A 20,553-nucleotide genomic window follows, 5' to 3' on the forward strand; every position below is an offset into this window, starting at 1 on the left:
GACATGAACTTCTCATTTCAAAAATACAATAACGTTAAAGTGTCTGTTTAACTTTAACCTCTGAAATGTCAATACTATTTTTTGTTTGTTGTTCTCACCTGACTAGTTAAAAAGACGGCTCTTTGTTACCCCCTGGTGTTAAATAACATGTACTACACTTTGTTTTAGGATTTCAATCATCACTGCAGAAACTCATAATAATCTTAATAAACACGTCCACTCTTTGGATACCAGTGCGATATATATCGGGTTATTTATTTTTACATGTAATTCCCTGATATATATTTTTTGAGCCTGGTGTAGGGTTACTTTGTCACTGCATGTTTCTAATTCACACAAACTTTGCTTTATGCCTTCTTTGGCAGATGATTAGAGATATTTTTTAGTTTTACATTTAGAAGCTACCCCTCATCCAGCAGCTAAACCTTTCAATTAATTTTACATTCATTCTCCACCAAAGTTGTGGGTAACTATCCAAAAATTGGTTTCTGGCATGGCACATGTCTGATTATTATTATTTTGCAACTAACACAAAGCTTAATTTTGCATGAATTACCTGAATCTTGTAGTGCAACTAGAATTTTTGTACAACAGCGAGGTTCAGACATGCAAATTAATTCATACTTTAATCATGAGACGTATGAAAGTGTAGATGTGAGAAACAGTGTTGTAAAATGCATTTGGATGATACTTTTTTGTTCAAAGAGAATAAATTATGTAACAGCGTTTTAACTTTTCTTGCACTTTGATTTGTCGTTTCTTTGTAAGAACAATAAATTTAACTAAATATGTTTGGCAGAACAACTTTAAAAACATCTCAACATACAGAGGAATAAAGGAAGAGAAACACACAAGCTATGTTTAAATGATCTGAGGTTTATTCTGCTCATTTTTATCAGTCTGAAGTTATGACAAGAAAACAAGCCAACATTCTACATCCAAGCGAGGCTGGGACATGTAATATCATGAAATCTGGAAAAAATGAAAAGACAAAAAAATAATAATCTAAGGGTCACTATGTACAGAGTTTATATATTAATATGTGTATAGAAAATTAAATGGCAATGACATACATCATTTTAAATTTTAATATCATATGGCATCTGATGAGAAGTGAGTCAGAATATTTCCAAATGATCAATCAAACCCAAGCAGATGAACTACAGAGATTATTTGTAATGATGAGATTACAAAAAGGAAAGAGAACTTTATTAAATGTAAATGCAACGATGTGTGCTCCATTTCAAAATATTTATTTTCTAATTATCTTTAAACCAGTGGCTCCCTTTTTTATTTTTTATTTCTAACCCACAAAATTGAGTATTGCTGTTCGATATACACAAACGTAACTAACATTTAAAGAGTGTAGCTGCAAGACAGCCTTAACTAATACACTATTTTTATCCATTTACAACTACAGATTTTATCTTTATTTTATTATAACTTTTAAGGTAAAAAAAAAAATGGAACAGATAATTATTTTTTAGTTTAACTTAAAGTTCTTTAGATAATCTAAAGACCACACACTTGGTGTTTTAAGACCCATATGGGGGGCCTGACCCAGACTTTGGGAACCACTGCTCTAAACAGATTAACACCGTTCTAATGTTTTATGGATTGTAAAAATATTTTTAAATTTGTAAAGGAGGAAATGATGAAATAGTTCCCAGCCTGGACTCTTAAAGGATCTCTGAATGTCTAAAAGTGAATCATACGGTACTTTGAGACGTCTTCTTCATTTTATACGTGCTACTGGTCAGTGCTAATTTCAAACACGCTAAAGCAAGTCAACTCACCTAGCTAGCAGTGCAGTTTATCATTAGTGAGCCCGCCTGTGGAAGACAGAGTGGTCTCCCTGTGATGTGTAAGCAGATCTGTTCATCAAAGATTCATCCTGCAGCTCAGTGGGACAGAGGCAAGAAACAAGCGGATGGGTTCGGATCAGACGGCCGCTGTGAATAGCAGCTCTTTGTCTTATTTGTGTTTTGTTTTGGTTTTTTCCCCCATCTTAGGTTCCCGGTATCCTTGTCGTTAGACATTGAAAACATGTTTGATTCTTATAATGCAGCGATTCACAAAAAAATTCACTATCATGATTAAACAATGTGGCTGCACAGTGGCGCAGTTGGTAGAGCTGTTGCCTTGCAGCAAGAAGGTTCTGGGTTCGATTCCCGGCCCCGGTCTTTCTGCATGGAGTTTGCATGTTCTCCCTGTGCATGCGTGGGTTTTCTCCGGGTACTCCGGTTTCCTCCCACAGTCCAAAAACATGACTGTCAGGTTAATTGGCCTCTCCAAATTGCCCCTAGGTGTGAGTGTGTGTGTGCATGGTTGTGTGTCCTGTGTGTCTCTGTGTTGCCCTGCGACAGACTGGCGACCTGTCCAGGGTATACCCCGCCTCTCGCCTGAAACGTTGGCTGGAGATGGGCACCAGCACCCCTCCCGACCCCACTGAGGGGAAAAGGGTGCAAGAAAATGGATGGATGGATGGATTAAACAATGTAGTTTGTTTAACTACATTAAAACATGTCATGTTTTAATGTGACATTCCAGTCACATTAAAACATTATAATAATAAATTTGAGCTTTGTTTTATTTTTCTGAGACAAGAGCTACTAGCAGTTAATATGAAATTATGGTATAATTTTATATTAAAATTATAATGTATTTTTCTTAATTTATTATCTATTATTATTCCAGATTCTTTGGAAAATAACCTTATCGAATGGACATTAATAAACTGTTAGCTTTGAGGTGGAATATATAAACAACCGGCGGTAGTTTCTGCCAAAACATTAAAGGGATAATTCAGGTTTAATTGAGGCTCCAATAAGAGGTCAGAAGAAATGAATAGCTTGCCTACAGAAGTCACAGGGATTTATGTCTATTTATTTGCAGTGAGTGGATATTTACACAGAATCTGACGAACATTTACATGGGAGAACAGAGGCAGGAAGTAATATCTGCTATCAAGGATTTTCCTGTCGGAAATGAACCGACAGTGGAACATGCAGAGCATTTCCACTGTTTTGTCACCAGAGATGCTTTACATTTTCTGTTGGCTTTCCAGCAGGAAGATTATTGGTAACGCACCTCCTCCAACCTGAGCTTCCTCTGCACATGGCCTGTAATTGTAAAGCGCTTCATCAGGTCCAGAGGACCCCAAGGCGCTTCGCACTGCATTCAGTCATTTATTTGTGTGTAAATAATCACCAGCTTTGGGGTAAATAACCTTCGAATCCAAACGTAACGACCAGCTAATGGGGATTTAAACAAAATGAAGCGACTGAGATGGACATCTGCAGCAGGTAAGATACCAGCTGCCTATAACCTTCAAAGAAAACCTCGGCTTTGAACAGCTGAACGATCCTGCAACAGCACAATAAGTGCATCTGTGAGCTTGACACTAAATGCTACGACTAAGACGAAACATCGATGGGACACTGCTCATTCTTATTGATGCATTGGCTGCTTATTGATTACAAATTATATATCTGAACTACTTTTCTTTCGATTACAGTCTGAAAAATAGACAATTTCATAGCAACAACAGCCTCATACGTCACCTTTTTCATCTACCAAAAAACTTAAACCTGCTACGTGACACATCTTCCAATAATTTGCGGTTTTGTAGACATGTAAGTATACACCAGCTGTGATTTTGATTTAAGTGTTCTTTAACAAGTGCCTTAGCAAAGAAAAAGAAGAAAAAAAGAGGGTCAGTGCATGTCAGAAATGCTTTGCTAAACAATCATTTGTGTCCATGAGACTTTTAGTAAGAGGTGTAGGATCACTCTGCTGTGTTTCGCCCGAGCCGAGTCTCGGACCTTGTGTGGACAGGCAGCAACCGCAGAAGCAGGCCTCAGTTACTGCGGGGCACCGAAGAGTGACACAACAGAGTTTCAGGAGGGAGGGGGAGACGAGCTCTCTTCACCTCTGTCTGTTCGGCGTGGGGTTAAAGAATGGAGGAGGGAGACACTTTGGACCGAGTGTGTGAGGGCGCAGAACGCTGCAGGGAAAACGGTCCAGGTCACTTTTTGGCTACGTCCCCTTTCTTCAGGATGATCTGCCGCTGCCAGGGGGCCAGCTTGGTCTCATCGTAGCCCATGGTCCGTAGTCGCTCCAGCTCCTGCTTCTCCTCGGACTCCTTTGCCTGTTTGGCCTGCTGTTCTGCTTTTCTACAAAAGGTCACAAACAGGAATTAGGATGGCATTGGAATGTTGTCTAACAAAGCAGCACAATATTTTACCTACTTGCTAGCACATACATATTTTTTTTCTATGTTTTACACAATGACTGAGTAGTACAGCCATGGGAAATAGTATTTGCCTCGGCCGTACTATTGCAATTTAGTACAGCATTGTAATTTAGATTCATTAAATTACAATGAATTTATTGATTCATTGTAATTTTTGGAGTCCAGATTGAAATACTGTTAAGATGCTGTGACATTACCTTGAACATGTTTAATATGGCTGATTTAAAACAATAACACGGTTGTGTAACAGCTTCATATTGGTGTTGCTCCAAGAAAGAAACAACCAGCAGTTTGGGTTGGGTTGGTTGGGATTTTCTTCTTAATGAATGATTTCATCACTTCAAAACTGCTTTTGCCATTTTCTCGGGTTAGTTTTGGCCAACATTAAAATTTGTTCAACAATTAAGAGATTTAACTTTTTGCCAAAATGCCACAGGAGCTACAAATGTTCAGTAATCTAGTCCCTGGTCAGAAACAACTGTTGACAAAGTTGAACTCAGGCCACATTCAAGTTTGACCGATACAGTCATGTTTTTAACACGAGGCCTCTTGGGAACTAAACTGAGAGTACACATACATTGTGAAGGTATATTTAAGGTCAGGTACTCTTTTAAGAGTTAAAATAATTTTTTATTATTATTACTTTGTATATTGCATCCATATGATAAAACTTTCCTAAAATACTTCCCATTTCATTGCTTTTCGTCTGTCAAAACTGTGTTGCCATTTGGTATTTTTAATAGAGGCCACTCAAGAAATGTGTACACATCTCATCTTTGTGACTGGAAATGTTCTTAAAATCCAATTTAAAGAAGGATTTGTTGTTGTTGTCGTTGTGTAAATACAGCTCTGGTAGATTACAAAACAGATGATGTTCTGGACTGAAAAGGAGCAGGGACCCAGCCCAAAGCTGCAAATTAGGAAAAAAGTCTGGCTCCTAGGATGCAAATGACAAAGAAATCAGGGATGAGTCGAGTCTTTTGCAAAGCAGCAGGCCACATTTCCTTCTTGTGGACCTTCTTCATGTCAGACAGTGCTGACTGAAAGAAATAGCCATGAGCCAAGATGAACTCAAAGGCACTGAAATAGGTAGAATGAATGCGTGGATAAATGTTAATGTTAATAACTTAGACCTCTAAATTAATGATTCATTGTAAGTTCCTTCTAATAGGCTGAGTTTGCAAATGACAGAAACCTACAACTCCGTGTTGTGCAAGTGTACTTCAGAGCAAGCTGCAAAGTTCACATAGGGAGGAGCTTTTAAGGCAGTTTTGTTCAACTTTAAGATATTCAGCTGATAGTTCACTCCAAAAACATTTCCTGCAATAATCCTCTGTTATCCTATCCCTAACTTAATGCTGAAGGAAGTTTCCTACGATCAGCTGTACTCTACCTGCTGTGCTAAAATATATCCAGATTTGATCTGGCATCTCCAACACCAGCTGAATTATTTGTTCTTGTGTTGTGAATTATACTGTGAAGAAACAGCTGCATTTCTGTCAGTATTTGTAAATGTCTGTAACGTTCATTAATTGTGATTTATATAAGATGACTATTTTTGATTCGACATTCAATACATCTACCAAAATTTGCAAATTAAAAAAAGGGATTTTATTTGTTTTGTACCTCACTCCATTTAATTGGTTTATTTTGAATGTTAAAATCATTAGTGCGTGAAGCAAAAGGAACACTTACCTTTTTTGTTCCCTGTCACATCAGGAGGTCAAAAACAAAAGAGAGAAGGCGTAAATATCTTGAAACAGCGAACAGGAATTATACAAGCTACGTTAACAATATCACACAGACACAGCTGCAGGATAAAGTCATTATAATTCTGTCCAAAATTAGATTTTGACTAGATATTACTAAAAAAAATGAACATCCTGGAGTTAGTCTTCAAATAAGGAGCTATAAGCAGATTTCCATCTTTCCACCGTCTCTACTTCCTGCCTCCTCATGGGGAAGCTGAAGCAAATTTGACTGAAATTTAGCAATGCAAAGAGAACAAGTGACTTCATTACTTCTCTGCTTTAACATGAACGCTTAATACAGCCAGAGAATGAGAGAAATACTCGCTTTTTAATTGGTGTTGAAATTTAAAACAGACATTTAAAGATGTCAGGATCGTCAAGGTTATGTTTTACTTGATTAGAGTCAGGGTACAAGGATATAAATAATATTAAGGACCCTGTAATTTACATGCAGAGAAAGCAAAACGTAAATTTCTCACAACTTAAAATGAAGCAAGGTCGGCACTGTCTGAAATCATTTGAAAAAGAAATAGTTCACAAAACAGAGTTGATGTCCACTTTAAAATACCTACAATGTTTTTATTTACATGATAACTTCCCTTTTAAGGAGTTTGTTCATAACATTCTAATAATAAATGCTCTTGTGGGGATTTTAGAGAGAGGAAACAAACTCCTGAAGAGAAACAATCTTGGTTTCTTGTCATGTAAAACTAAAATTTGTACAGTCATGCTTTGTTGACTACGTAAATGCATTCACTCGTCTTTTTGCAGGTTGAATATTATTTATCAACTGTGTTTTATTACTAACCATGCTTTCTCACTTATCTTCCTGTTGATGCTAATGTGAACTGGCTCAGACTCAGATATGCGATTCATATCTAAAAGCATTCTGACTGTGTCCCTCTGATGGATGGAAAAAGAAGGAAATTTAGCGATGCCAATTCCACGAGTGCCAGAAAAAAATCTTCAGTCTGAACTTCTACAGAGCTTTACGCCACTGAATGAGTTGGAGAAAAAGTCATTTCCAAACTGTGCAGTTTATTTCTCTTCTGTGTGATCTTAGTATATCCAACCCATGTTGCAACTATCTTGGCCAGGTCTCTTGAGATCACAGGGAGAACACACGGCTGAATAATTAAAGCAAGCGAATGGATGGCTGAGCTCGGTAACAAAACGGGATTTCGCTGTTTGATGTCATGGCAACAAAGGTTGCGATCTACTTCAATGAGGAAACTGGTGAAGTGAAGCGGCTACATATTGGTCTTAGAAACATTTCCAGAACTTAAGAGTGTGAAACACTGTAGAAAACCCCCCAAAAACAACAACTGCCTTATTACTCACCTCTCCTCGTCCATTTTCTTTTTCATCATGTCCCTCCTCCAGGCTGGCATTGACGCCAGGCGCTTTGCTTCCTCTTCAGCCTGCGAGGACACAGAGAGGGTCCGAGACGGGGGCAAAAAAACGGGGACCCAAATCGGTCAGTTGTGGCGTTTAAACTCTGACTGTATACCTCATAACCACCCAATTATTTTTAAGGTTCACCAGCCGTGCTAAACAGAGATTTTATTTGGAGTAAAATCTCAAAATACATGTGATATTCAATTGTTTATGAAGCAGTCATGTTTTTATTTTTTTTTTTGGCTGTAGCTAAAAATTAGGAAAAAAAAAAAAAAAAGACATGTTGAACCTATGGGTAAGAAAACAGCGAACTCCAGATTTGATGTAGCTGTAAAATGAACAGAATCAAAAGTGATAACAAATCCATGAGAGCATCAGTGGTGCTGCTGAATTGAGTATTTGCTGGTTAATCCCTGCTCCGAGCTGAAAGAGCAGGCATACACCTGCAGGGAGAAACAGTGCTGAAACATGAATCCAACGTCTATTCATATTTCCAAGTACAATTTCCTAAACAAAGGGCCATTATAAAAGACAAATACTCAACAAAGGGCCCCTCTTTAAACAGTTGGATAAATTTTCAGAAGCAAACACACCTCACAATGTCTACTACCTCTCGTTTTTTTGTTGTTTTTTTGTTTTGTTAGGAACAAGATAAAGGCTATTAAATGATCACATCACTGCTTTGCAGAATGTTTGCGTCAAGAAATAAACGTAACTGGATCCTTTTTTCTCTTTGCGTCTGTAGCAGAGGGTGGAACAGCAGGAGAGGAGAGCGCAGCAGTGTTAGATTTCTCATCCTCGCCTGAGATACGTTACCCCCTTCCTTTCTCAACCCTTTTACTCGAGGATTTCGCTGTAGCTATGGTGATTCCAGGTAACACTACCTGCTTCATGAATTTTTAATAGTTCCCTAGGGAATTATTACAAAGAAAAAAAAGAAGCTGTTAGAAATCCTTTTTTTTTTTATTTCTAATTTGATCAAAATAAAATAAATTGGTCAATGGTTAACTGTGCCAAGACTGGACACAGCAGTTTATTTGTGCTAGTGGTTTCAGTTCTGATTTTTGTATTGGTTCAATTTAAAATAAAATGCATATAAAGTTATAGTCCGCATGTACTAATAAGAGTCTGTTAACTTTCTAATGTTTAAGTCGTTAAACTTGAACTATGGTAATGTTTACGTTTGTCTTTTGGTGCACCAATTATCTTGGGTTAACACGGAAAGTCAAAACATCTTCATGTCTTCCTTCATCTAGAAAATGTGTAACAATTTTGTAAACTTTATTTTCAACACGTGCTGGTCTTCGGCACCAGTACTTGGATTTCTTTTTAAGTTTAGTATCTAGAACCATCAATAAAATTACCCCTACTACTTGCACAAGGGAAACTTCCAACATCGAACTTGAAGAAACATTAAGGCATTTGAAAATATGGTATGAGTTTATGGGATAGGAGTTCATAAGCCTCTTACTTCTTCCTTTTTGAGCATGTTAAGATTATTGTGGTACAAAAATGTGTGTCTTTTGCATTCCTTGTTCATGTGTGTGATTTTATACTTATGTCATGTTCGAAATAAATAAATAAAAATAACATTTATAACTTGCTTGCACCTTGCTATTATTTTTATTTATAGAACTGATCTCAATCTTTCTGATGGTCTTTCAAAGATTTTTTTCTCTAGACATTTGTGGTCTTTGTTTGTTTTTTTTTTTTTAAAGAATTTCCAATCCAATAGAAGTTGAATATTCTCTTTTGTTAAGAGATTTGAAACCTTTTTACCCATTTTGCTAGTTGAATCAATGGAAAATCCCAAAGACAGAAAAACATAGACAGAAGAACATACACTAACATGTTAGTGTAGTTGACAAAAAAAAAAATCTGTTTGCTAAAAATTTGGCCTGGACTAGATGTGTTTCTGAGGTGCATAGGGTCTTTTCTTCTCCTCGTGCCTTTTAGTGGCTAAATACGATGAAAGGATCACTCTTCAAAAAGTAACAAATACATTTCGTCTTTGAATCGGAACCATAAAAACTCAAACTCTCTACTGGACTCCAAGCAACTAGCTGAGGGACAATTTGGAGGTGTGCGTACTTCAAGCTTCCCAATATTTCTTTTGAATATTTCAGATATGCACTACAAAAAAAAAATCTGTGAACAGGCAGATTTTCTGCAAATAATTTGGAGTTACGTTCCACAGAAAAGTCAGAGAATCGTGAACTGTAACTGGGCAGGGATCCACTTTAATCGTCTTTTCTTCTGTTTTATAATTGACCTACAACTTTGATCTATAATCAATATTCTGTAGCATTTTATCATTCAAACTAATATGGATTACTATCAGTACAGACTCTGTAGGTGTCGTAATCCTTAAAATCAAGCAATCGGAACATAAACGGATGAATGTGAATGTGACTCCTTAAAGTAAAATGGGCATTTCGCCAACCGCCTGAATTTGAGCTGTGAGGTGATGAAGATTCACAGTAACCTCCTTATGGCTCCTGTAAGCCATGGATAGCATGACAGCAGGTGGCACTAAGAGGGTTACATGAAGGTAATCTTGATGCCACAGAAAAGACACTATGAGAATATCGAAGCCACTGGCAGATCTCTGGAGGACTTCACACGGAGGAACCGAGTGCCTAAAGGGGCTCTGTCACTGGAATCACACTGGGTCTGAGAGGGAACTGAAGTTTACCCCTGGTAGGCAGAGCTTGGGGAAAACTACTTAGGACTTGTATAAACACAAAAATTTTCTATAAACTTTATTTTTGACAGTAACGTAGAAATCAGGTAAAAACACAATTCAGTTCCAGAATGTGAAAAAAAAATCTGTGAAACACACCTTAATATCAGAAATAAAGCAAAACCCAAAAATACTAAGGAATTTGTACAAACTTCAAATTTGAATGTTCCGAGAGTTAAAGCATCGAATATGAAATTCTTGTATTAGCTCACAGAAATCTGTCATCAAAGTTTAAAGAACATCTTCCCTACCACAAACCACAAAGTGCTCTTAAACCTTGACGACAATATCTGAGCATCAAAGTAACAACCAACTCATTGAGCAATTTCTATCAAGAATAAAATGATATGGTCTTCTTTTTTTGATATTTCAAAACAAATTTTGAACTTAATGTTTGTATTTTCTGATAGAGCTTCAGAAAAAGACAAAACCACAAAAATATGGACAATATGACAAAAAAAAAAAAAAAAAGATTTTACCACACAGATTTTATTGCAGCTACGCTATCGCTCCAGCTCATCATTTCACACCTGGTTTGTAAATTTCTGCAGGTGGATTTTAGTCGGGATTTATCGCAGCGTTTGGTTTGTTGTCCTGAAAGTTGGAACTCAGACCTGAAAATGATGCCACATCAGATCTCTTCACATTCTAGTTATAAGTCAAACAAACACAGATGCAAACTACTGGTAGCAAAATACACTGATAAACATGTATTTATCTCCATTTTCAAACAGTAAAGAAACATGTTAACAAGTGGGGTTTTTAAAGAACCTTCTGATGCCTTTGGTGAAATGATAAAAAGAAAAAACCTGTCAGATGTGCTAAAGAATAATTAAATACCTTCAACTTGACCTTCACTATGTTTTTTAAATGTATACTTGATGTTGAACCTGAGGCTGATTGGAGAGCTGCAACTTTCCTTTCCGTAATCCAGGGGATTTATGCTCTAAGTCTGGTTGGGAGCTCAGAAAATACAACTTCCAATTTCAAACACAATAAACTATTATTTTAAACTAAGCTTGTGACTAGAAATAAAAATAGTGTCAAATCACAATTTGACAATTCTGTCAAGGTGTTGACCTTTTTGGCTGTTCTGTATAATGGACATTTTTTAGTAAAACAAGCGAGCTAATATGTACTTAATGTGTTCAATGAGTGTTATTCCTATTATTTCACAAATTACAATTGTTTTCATTAGTCATGTTGGGAAGGATTATTTTGAAAAATATAACATGGCAGAGCTTCTCCTCTCATAAATGTGATCACTGGATTATTACTGAACCTCCTCTCAATCATGATTGAACAGGGCATCTCAGCAGTCAGCCAAAAAGCCGCTGGCGTTTCATATTATTATATATCATTATATAGAATAACAAGAGGGGGCATTTTTTGGCTCAAACATTTGTGTCTTGCGACTGATGGAAGAACTACAATAGGACAAACTATTCACAACAGAGAATAAACAAATCACATTTTTAAATGGAAAATCTCTTCTTTAAAGATTATTTTGAGATCATGGCTTCATTTAAAGCGGCTCTTTATTTAAATGCCCCCCCTCAACTCAGTTGAAAATAAATCGTCAGCTCTGTCTCTCCATCGAAGCATATACAAATGGGAATGTCAGCACAACCAAATGAAGGCTATTTGCTGTAGTTTAATCCCCTAGGTGACATGGCCTAAATGCTAACGCTCCCGATTAGTTTCCCTTTTCGGTAGGTTGAACTGTGCAGATTAGCCTCTCAGGTCCAGCACCATCTCTGGTGGTGGACACTGCAGTTAGATGTCAAAAAGCTCCGCTTCCTTCTCCTTCCAAAAGGCAAAGCTTCGGTCGATGTATCTGATGATTTCCTCATTACTGAACTCTTTGAGCTCATAAATAACTTTAATTGCATCTTCAGAAGTTTCATCTCTGGGTGAAGCTTGATCAACGCGTGGTTCTTCTGCGAATCTAACTTTCACAGGTGCAAGGTCTTTCTTTGGTTCTGATCCTGCATTGTCCATGGAGTTCTGTTTTGCCTCCACTTTTTTTGCTCTTTCGGATTTCAGGTCCCTCTCCGAAACAATTCCAGACTCATTTGAAGGCATCTGCTCATTGGTTGCCACAGTCTCTGGAGCATTGGCCTCCAACGAAGTTCTGTTGTCAGACACACCGTTCTCAGCAGCAGTAGGTGATACCGATGGAGGAACATCTAATTGGGAGGCTGGCAGGGATGGTTGTGTTGTCACTGCAGATCTTGTAGACTGTGGATTTGGAGGTGGGGGTGGAGGACAGGCAGGTGGAGGCGGGGGAGGATGCACAGGCGGGGGTGGGAGAGATTCATGCAGTGCAGACATTTCAGGAGATACGGAATTTAGAGATGCCGTCATCACACCTCCCCCATCAGCTACGTCTCCGAAATGCTTGACTTTTATGTCCTCAAAGCCATCCGCCCAGTCTCGTTTCCCACTTTCGATTTCCACCATCACTTCCTTGTGAAACTGTCTTATAACTTCCCATTTGTGACTGCCAAGGCGGTCGAACATCTCGTAGCACATGAGGTGGCGGAACTTCCGCTCCCTGCGAGACATGTTCATTTCCAGTAACTGGAAGTACCCAAGCATGAAGAGGTCAAGGGTTAAGCTCTCATAGCTCACAGGGGAGCCGTTGAAGTGTGGCAGGAAGTGCTCCGGCCAGTAGATCATCTGGGCCCGGCTTAGCCTCCGGATCTGCCGTGACGGGACTTGGCTCATAATTGATCTCCAGTGGCCAATCAGATTGCCAACCACTTGCTTTGACTTCATAAACATAATCATCTTATCATCTTCACTGTGCACTTCATCACCCATTTGAGTATTGAACTGGCTGTAGTCCTCACAGCCCACGTCCAAGTAGTTTCCCCTGCTGCCTGTGTACTTAGTCCGATAAGATTCTGAGATGGTATACTTCCTCCAGTGTTCAAGGAACAAAAGGACGATCCTCTCTTTCCTCATTTCGATGCACTCCTGGACATAGCTTAGATCAGTCTGCACCTCCAAGCTCCGTTTTAGGTGATTGTCAGTTAAAACAGGGTCTGAAGAAAGAGCCTGGTTGAACTCTTTAATATTTGTTGGAGCCATTGCATCAGAGGAGACATACAATGGAGAAACATAGGCTTCAGTAACAACTGGTTCTTCAACAAGTGGTAAGACAGATTCTTCTACAGGTGGCAAAGGCCCATTGCTTCTATAGTCAGGAACTGTAGTAGCAGAGGAAGGAACACTGCTATTGCTGGTTGGCTCTAGACTATAAGTTGACTCACTAACCACTGGAAGTGACATCTTGCGTTTGTAAACCCTATCAGATGGGTCATTTGTAGACTGTGTCTGAGTTTGAAGCTCGTAATTGGCCTTCAGGTTCTTCACAGAAACTCCACACTGCTTTATCTCCCTTTCCACGTCTTCTCTTGTTGAGAAGGACTGGGATCGCCCAATGTTCCCAGTGCCAACAGATGTTTGACACTGACCTGCAGTAATATTCTTTGCTTCTTCTTGAGAATTTCCGGAAAGAATAAAATCCAAGATGTCTATCTCCTTGCCTCCAAGGGTGGCAAGGAGGATCGCCATGCTCTTGAGCAGGGTGGAGATTTTGCTGCACCAGGCTGGGAGATCTTCAGCTTGCCCATGTACATGTTTTGGATTGACTGAGAAATACTCCTGATTAAGAGCAGCAGAGACCGGTAATAGCTGGTGAAGCTCTCGCTCCAGTTCCTCCAGGTCCTTCTCAACTTCTGACATCTTATGCATGACCTGCAGGTTCTCGATTTGTTTCTCAATTCGATTTAGGTCAGCTTCGGTCATCAGCTCCCCAAACGGCCCTAAAATGGCATTGTGGACGTGGGAGTAGTGCCATTCCTGAGGTTGGTAGTGTCCACTTGACGCAAACTAAATCAGAGGTCAAAGGAGACCGACAGGACAAGAGGGGAAAAAAAAAGAAGGAAGGAGGGTTTCCTTCAGCAGGATGTTCCTCGTTTCAAACACGCTTCAGAGCAAATCCATTCCAACACACAGGATTTACATGGATTTAGTGGTGCAATGGCACAACCTCATTACGGGCATTAAACTCTGTGCTGTAATTTAGAATCAAAGCAAACAGAGAAACCATTGTTCTTTTTGAATGAACCAGCAAAATTAAGTGCTGAACCGACCATATTTGCAGAAACTCAAAATCAGCTTTGAAGTTCCCACGTCTCTGTTGCTGTCCTTTGGGGCATTGTACACCTATACAAACTATTATTCTAACACCTTTAAATCCTATTTGGGCCCTTGCTGCAGGTACAACAGACACGTCAGTCCTCCCAGCAACGGAGAAGACTGTATCAGGTGTGTGAACAATGCAATAAAGTTAAAACTGCTTGTATTGGTCATTGCCTAAGGAAAAAAGATTACTCTACAGCAATGTGTTATCGGCAACCCTGGTAAAAATATTTACAAAGTCTTAAAATCAAATGAAACAAAAGCAAAAACGAAAGACAACAATCCTCAACTTTTAAACTATTACTAAGCATTTTATGTGCATAAACATTTTATCATTGTCAAAATGCTGTTTTAGGGACTTTGATGGCACTAATACTGGTTGACCTGTAGTGTGAATGGGGCCCATCATCACACCACTGAATCTGCATGTAAGGACCTGAAGCCACAGGAGGCCATCACCAAAACACCAGCTCACACTGTGTATAGTTTGGTCAAGTGCTTTATGCTGTGATGGTTGATGTAGCCAGGTTTTAATTCACTTCACTTCAAAATATTACAGCAATGTATATGAGTAACAAAAAAAGTCATGCAAAAGTAAAAAAAAAAAACCCCCAAAAAAACCCACTGATAACTGGTAAGTATATGTGCTAAGGCTCTAACCTATATTTTAATTGTTGTTTATGAGAAGACACGTATGGATTTATTTAATTAAATCCTGTAAGATAAAACTCTGATGCATGCATTACAGAATGACATTTAAGTGAAATGTCTTCCTGCTGGATTAGACAAGAGGCAAAAGTGGCAACCTGTGTTTGCAATTAATGATTAATAAGTTAGAAATAATTAATTTGTATATAACCAGAGTCTTTGTAATGTTATCTGAGCCTAACAAGTGTTCAGATTGTGTCTGTATGACTTTCTAATCAGTACCATGTCTAATGATACTTAAACATTTAAGCTATTAAAGACAAAAAGATAAATGCTGAATGTTATCAGTTGAGAGGAGATGTGTGAAAAGATCATTTAAGCTGGAATCTGCTCTAAGACGTTTCAAAATTCCTAAGAGAGGCAGTCTCAGTTTCCAGCCCTGGCAGGTTCTGCTGCTTTTAGATGCTTTTCTGGTCCAACTCACATGAATGAGATAACTATCTGTGTCCTCAGCTTAGTCCTGCTAATGACCAATTAGTTGATTCAGGGCTTCTGAACCACAAACATATCCACAAGTTTCAGGACAGTGGCCCCAAAGGGCTAGAGTTTGAAACTTCTGGTCTAAGATAAAACCTTTTCTTTGATGTTAAGAAAGTAGTTTTTATCTTGATTCAGTTACACTCTTCATGCACAAACAAAAAAATTATCATAAACACTCCAAGTAATAGCAATCCCGTTTGCATCTTAGTTATGAAAAAAATGCCAAGCCAATTTTATTTTTTGCATATTTCAAACTTAAGAGACCACAAAAGGGATAGCAGAAACACATCAACACACCTGTCATCTGGGCACAGCATCCTACCACAACACCTACCTTGCGTTTGTGCTCTTCCTCCTCCTGCATCTTGGCCTGAAGCTTCCTCACCATCACCTGCCTTTTCCACTCAGGGATGGGTTTCCCCTGCTCGTCATGAGTGGGCACCAGCGCCTCAATGTCGGCGAGGCTCGTCTTCCTTTCCGACTCCGGCTGCGCAGCGCCAGCTCCTCCGTCCCCGTTAACGACGGAGTTGGAGGGCAGCTGCTCGTAGCTCGCAGAGCCTGACATGTTCCTGGGACCAGTGGGGCTAGGGCTGGGGCTCGGGGTGACGGGCGGGGAGGTAACAGGCGGGCTGGATTGTGGGGGGGAGGGTGGCTGGGCGGGTGGGGTGGGTGTTTGGGTCTCTGGAGGTGTGGTGGTTCCCTTAAAGGAGACGAAGACACCTATTACTCATCACAGTCATCCAAAGTAATTGTAATATCTGTGACTGAACTCCTGGAGTCTGTGGCTCTGCATCGTTCACCGTCTTGTAAATGAATTCAAAAGTGCCAAAAGGCTTTGGACCTACATTGTTGCCCGTCGTCCCCGTGTTGGAGAACACGGTGGTGTAGCCTTTACTGTGAGGCGTGGGCTTGAGGCTCTTTCCGGCTTTGATCTCTGCCAGCAGCTCTGAGTTGTCTCCGGTGGGGGACATCATGTTGAAAGATTTTGTGCCTGCGGACAAAGGGAGAGCGCGGACGAGTGAAACCAGGTAGAAAGACGGACGAGAACGAGAGACAGATCCACTAAAGAGAAAAGAGACACTGGGTGGCGTTTCATCACTTAAATATTTTATCCAATCAGGCAGATAACAATGTTGAACCGGAGCGTGTCGAATAATGATGGGAGGTCAGTCGGGTCATCATGGATAAGCTGGACATGCATATTTGTTTACTGAGGTTTGTCTTCATACTGAATGTGGGTCTGCTTGAGATATGTCTGATTAGATCACTGTTGCCTTAGCAACACCTGGACCAAGCTTGGATTAAAAGGTAACCATAACACAAAACCTGGCTACAAACGTCTTATTTTATCTGAAGGGATACAATCAGGACAGAGCTACAAAATACACAATGTTCCTTTTTTAATACAATTTATATGGCTCGCTGAGGGCTTGTAGAAGAATTTGAGAGAAATGCTCCTAAGAAGAATATCAAAGCTACCGAATAATTATTTTATTCCCGTTTTGAACAGCAGTGTTTTACATTTATTGTGCTTTTTTAGTTTGAGGAAAGAAATTAATCTCCCTCTTTTATCACCTCACACTCTACGTACGTTGGGATTTCTACATTAAAGAAGGCATTTTGACTCAGTTCACAAAGTGAAAAGAAACAACAACAATGAATTGTTTTTGGACAAGCTACACCACTGGTTTAATTATAAATACATTAGCCAACTGGCTAATGTGTTTCTGACTAGAATAAGACTAGAATAGGATAATTTTCCACTAGACTGGCAACATTGGTGACAGGTCGTTTGGAAACATCAAAATCCTAACTTGTTCAGTCCGTAAATGCGCCACACCAGGCCATGCTAACAACAACGCTCTGTAGTTTGGAAGTTGAGAAGAAGGCTCGAAGTTATCTATTTACAGTTTCAGGGTGTTAAGAAAAGATACCAGAGGAAGAACAAAAGCTGCAAGAAGATGTCTAAAAGGGAAATGTTTTCAGCAGAGGCATGTCAGATGTTAACAGGACAGTACAATGCAGAAATAAAACAGACTTTGTTTTTAAATGTTTTCAGGTAGGAAAAAATAAACTGTCTACCACATAAAATTGGCAAAGGAGTGAAGTTATGTGGGGACAAACTTACTAGATAAAGCTGATCTCATAATTTATAAGTAGGTCTTTATTCATTTGGTTTTTAATCTCCGCCTCTTTTCAACACAATAGATTTGGAAATGTTGGCTAGCTTCTGGAAATCTAAGATAAGGTAATAATTTACATTCTCAAGGGAATAAACACAACTATGCTGTTACAATATGTTGCCAAAGACTGTTTAAAATTTTAACTTTGAATCACTTTGTATGTATTAAATAAGCAAAGTCCTGCTTTACAGGGACACTTCTGTCACATGAGAGGCCTGTAAGAGCAATCTAAGAAAATTTTATTCCCAGCAGGAAGGTTGTAAATAAATATGGTAGTTCTTAAAGAGAAATTTGAATCAACTAAAATTATTATTGACAAGTCAAAGCTCAACTAAAGCCAGATTTCAAAAAACAACCACACATTTTTGATCTCTAGCTTTAATCAGAGCAACAAAAAAAAACAAACAAAAAAAACAATATTGTGATAGAAATTATAAGAAAATCCATGTGTAGTAAAGTTGTCAGTTGTCTTTATAAAAAAAAACAACAACTTTGGATTCATCTTTTACTGAGACTAATCTGTTTGTGGTGAGAGAAAAATATATTCACGGTAAAAATAAAAAAACTTTTACATACAGATTTTCTATTGCTTTATTCTTGTACATGTTTATAATTTAATGATTATATCAAATCATTCTTATCCTTAACTATATTTAGCACACTAAAATTAATTTAAGCCTCAAAACTGCTTTCAATTTAGCATGAATGGGATCTTATCAGGATCCAAAGAGCCAGTCGCAGCCTCACCTGTTTCACAGAACGTTAGCCTTGAATGTAGCAAATGTCCTCAATTCCTCATTGTTTACCCAGCTTCTATTTGCAGAACGGATAAAAACAAAAGTCCCTCGGTAAAAGTGTTCCCTGTCGAGGCAACCACAATGGTTTGGACGGACACAAAGACTGGCTAGCGTGCCACCCCTCCTCACGCTCGCCCGCGCTCCCTTTCTCCCATGTAGGAGGAGAGAACAGCTTTCTATTAAAGACCCATCATCGCAGTTGGGGGAAATCTAAAGGAATCACCAGTAACTGGAAGTGACAGCAAGCCACTGGAAAGCTGGCCAGGAATTAACACACAAACACACGCACACAGAGAGGCCGTCAAATCGTCGGCTAGTCAGTCCACTCGCTGCCAAACCAATCCTCTCAAAGCTCGCACACAGTTCGCTTGGCATTTTGTTACATTTCATGCGACGTACGATGTGGAATAAAAGAACCAGCTGGTTTGAGTTGACATGGTGTTTAACTTTTCAAGTTACAACCTTACACTTCCCTGTATTCTACAGAAGCTTAATTGGTAGATTAACACAAAAGTAGTCCATAAATCCGAAGGAAAAGTGTGGTTTTCAAAAATCTGAAACTTGTTACATGCATTATTTTTCAGCTACTTTCCTTCAATAACTCTAAATGAAATTCTTCAGACGTTCATTATGCAATATGTAGATTAAAACTAGCACTGCAAAAGCGTGTTCAAAGAAGATCAGGGAATGAAATGCTAACACAGGCACCCCGAGAGGCTAAACCACCACCACACCAGTTTACATGATGTGGTAGTGGCAGCATCATGCTGCAGGAAAGCCTTACTCCAACCAGGAGAGGGAGGCTGATCAGAGATAACATGAGCATGGATGGGTTGGATAAAGGACAATACTGGTGGAAAATCATTTACAGGTGGTAAAAGACCAGAAAGGTTCCTGCTCCATCAAGAACCTGTAGCATGAGCTTCAGTAAAGCGGTTTAGAGGAAAGTGTTTGGGTGAGTTAGAATGGCCCAGTTAAAGTCCAGACCTAAATCCAATTGAGTAAACATAGCCAGACTTAAAACTTTCAAAGCTACCAGAGACATGGCTTGGAAATTGGTATTTCAAATAATTTGTCTCATGAGGGCTGATAACAAATGTACAAAAAAAAGTTTTAGATTTTCTAAAAACCTTTAATAATAATAATAATAATAATAATAATAATAATAACTTCATTTCATGCTGGTCTGTCAAATAAAATCCAATGTAAGTTTAATAAAATTAGTGGTTGTATTTTGACAAATTGCAAAAATGTTCAAAGGCTAAGAAATTGGCAAAATACTAACCTATTTAAATATAAACGGGTTAAAAACAAAAAATGTTGACAAAATCCTCATACCATAAGCCTTTCCTGACAGGTCGTTATTACAAAGATCCAGGACCGTTAATAGGTGAGTTTTAACAGGCTAAAAATCACACTGAAGTTACACTTCAGTGCATCCATTTGACTTTATGAGAAAGCAGTTGTGTCTCTGCGGACAGATAAATCCTGTTTAAAAACAGGGTGGGGACTCAGCAGGTCAGAGTAACATGTGGAGGAGTGACAGGTGCACAATGTAAGAGAAAACAGCTTCACCTAATGAACATCTCGGTACGCAGGGCAGCCTGCTCTCAATTCAGACTCACACTTCAGGTCTGCATGACACATAGTAGACATGGGGAAGTTTAGGTGGCAAATGTTTCTGTGGCCATTTTCTGGACTAAACAGATGAGCAAACAAATGCCTTACTTGAATAAAATGGCTGAATGTAGCAGAGTCAAACTGGAAGTCATGGTTTATCAATTTAAGGGTCCCAGATATTCCGATTACCTGAATCTGATATTACCATATTATCACTGAACATTGCAATGACAACTATGTTTGTCTTTTTCAGTTATCACAATTCCTCCATTAATCTGCCTGAATTTCAGTGTCTCAAATGACCGATCAGGAGGTGGCAGAAAGGACAGAGAAAGTCAGAGATGCACCAATCATCAGAGACCATAATCTTCAATACTATTTATAACGCGTCAAAACTAGAGTTCAA

The 20,553-nt window shown here is 38.9% G+C and overlaps 2 protein-coding genes across 5 annotated transcripts in view; both read right to left on the minus strand.

Annotated features, from left to right (window-relative positions):
- Nucleotides 1–856: 856 nt before the first annotated feature.
- espn (espin) overlaps nt 857–20,553 on the minus strand; it is a 53,172-nt gene continuing 33,475 nt past the window's right edge. For all 4 annotated transcript variants that reach the window (XM_017305951.2, XM_017305950.2, XM_081608876.1 and 1 more), the window contains 5 exons: nt 16,393–16,538; nt 15,882–16,247; nt 7,348–7,427; nt 5,951–5,971; nt 857–4,175 (listed from right to left, as the gene is read on the minus strand). In XM_017305951.2, coding sequence (XP_017161440.2) covers nt 4,028–4,175; nt 5,951–5,971; nt 7,348–7,427; nt 15,882–16,247; nt 16,393–16,538 — 761 coding nt within the window. In that variant the 3' untranslated portion in view covers nt 857–4,027. The remainder of the gene's footprint in view (nt 4,176–5,950; nt 5,972–7,347; nt 7,428–15,881; nt 16,248–16,392; nt 16,539–20,553) is intronic.
- On the minus strand, nt 7,347–15,874 carry LOC145552209 (espin-like protein). Its single transcript, XM_081608877.1, has one exon. It carries the CDS (start codon nt 13,961–13,963, stop codon nt 11,924–11,926), a length of 2,040 nt encoding a protein of 679 aa, XP_081465003.1. The 5' UTR covers nt 13,964–15,874; the 3' UTR covers nt 7,347–11,923.

The sequence above is a fragment of the Poecilia reticulata genome, chromosome 7 (assembly GCF_904066995.2).
Source record: "Poecilia reticulata chromosome 7, P_reticulata-male-v2, whole genome shotgun sequence".
NCBI classification, from domain to species: domain Eukaryota; kingdom Metazoa; phylum Chordata; class Actinopteri; order Cyprinodontiformes; family Poeciliidae; genus Poecilia; species Poecilia reticulata.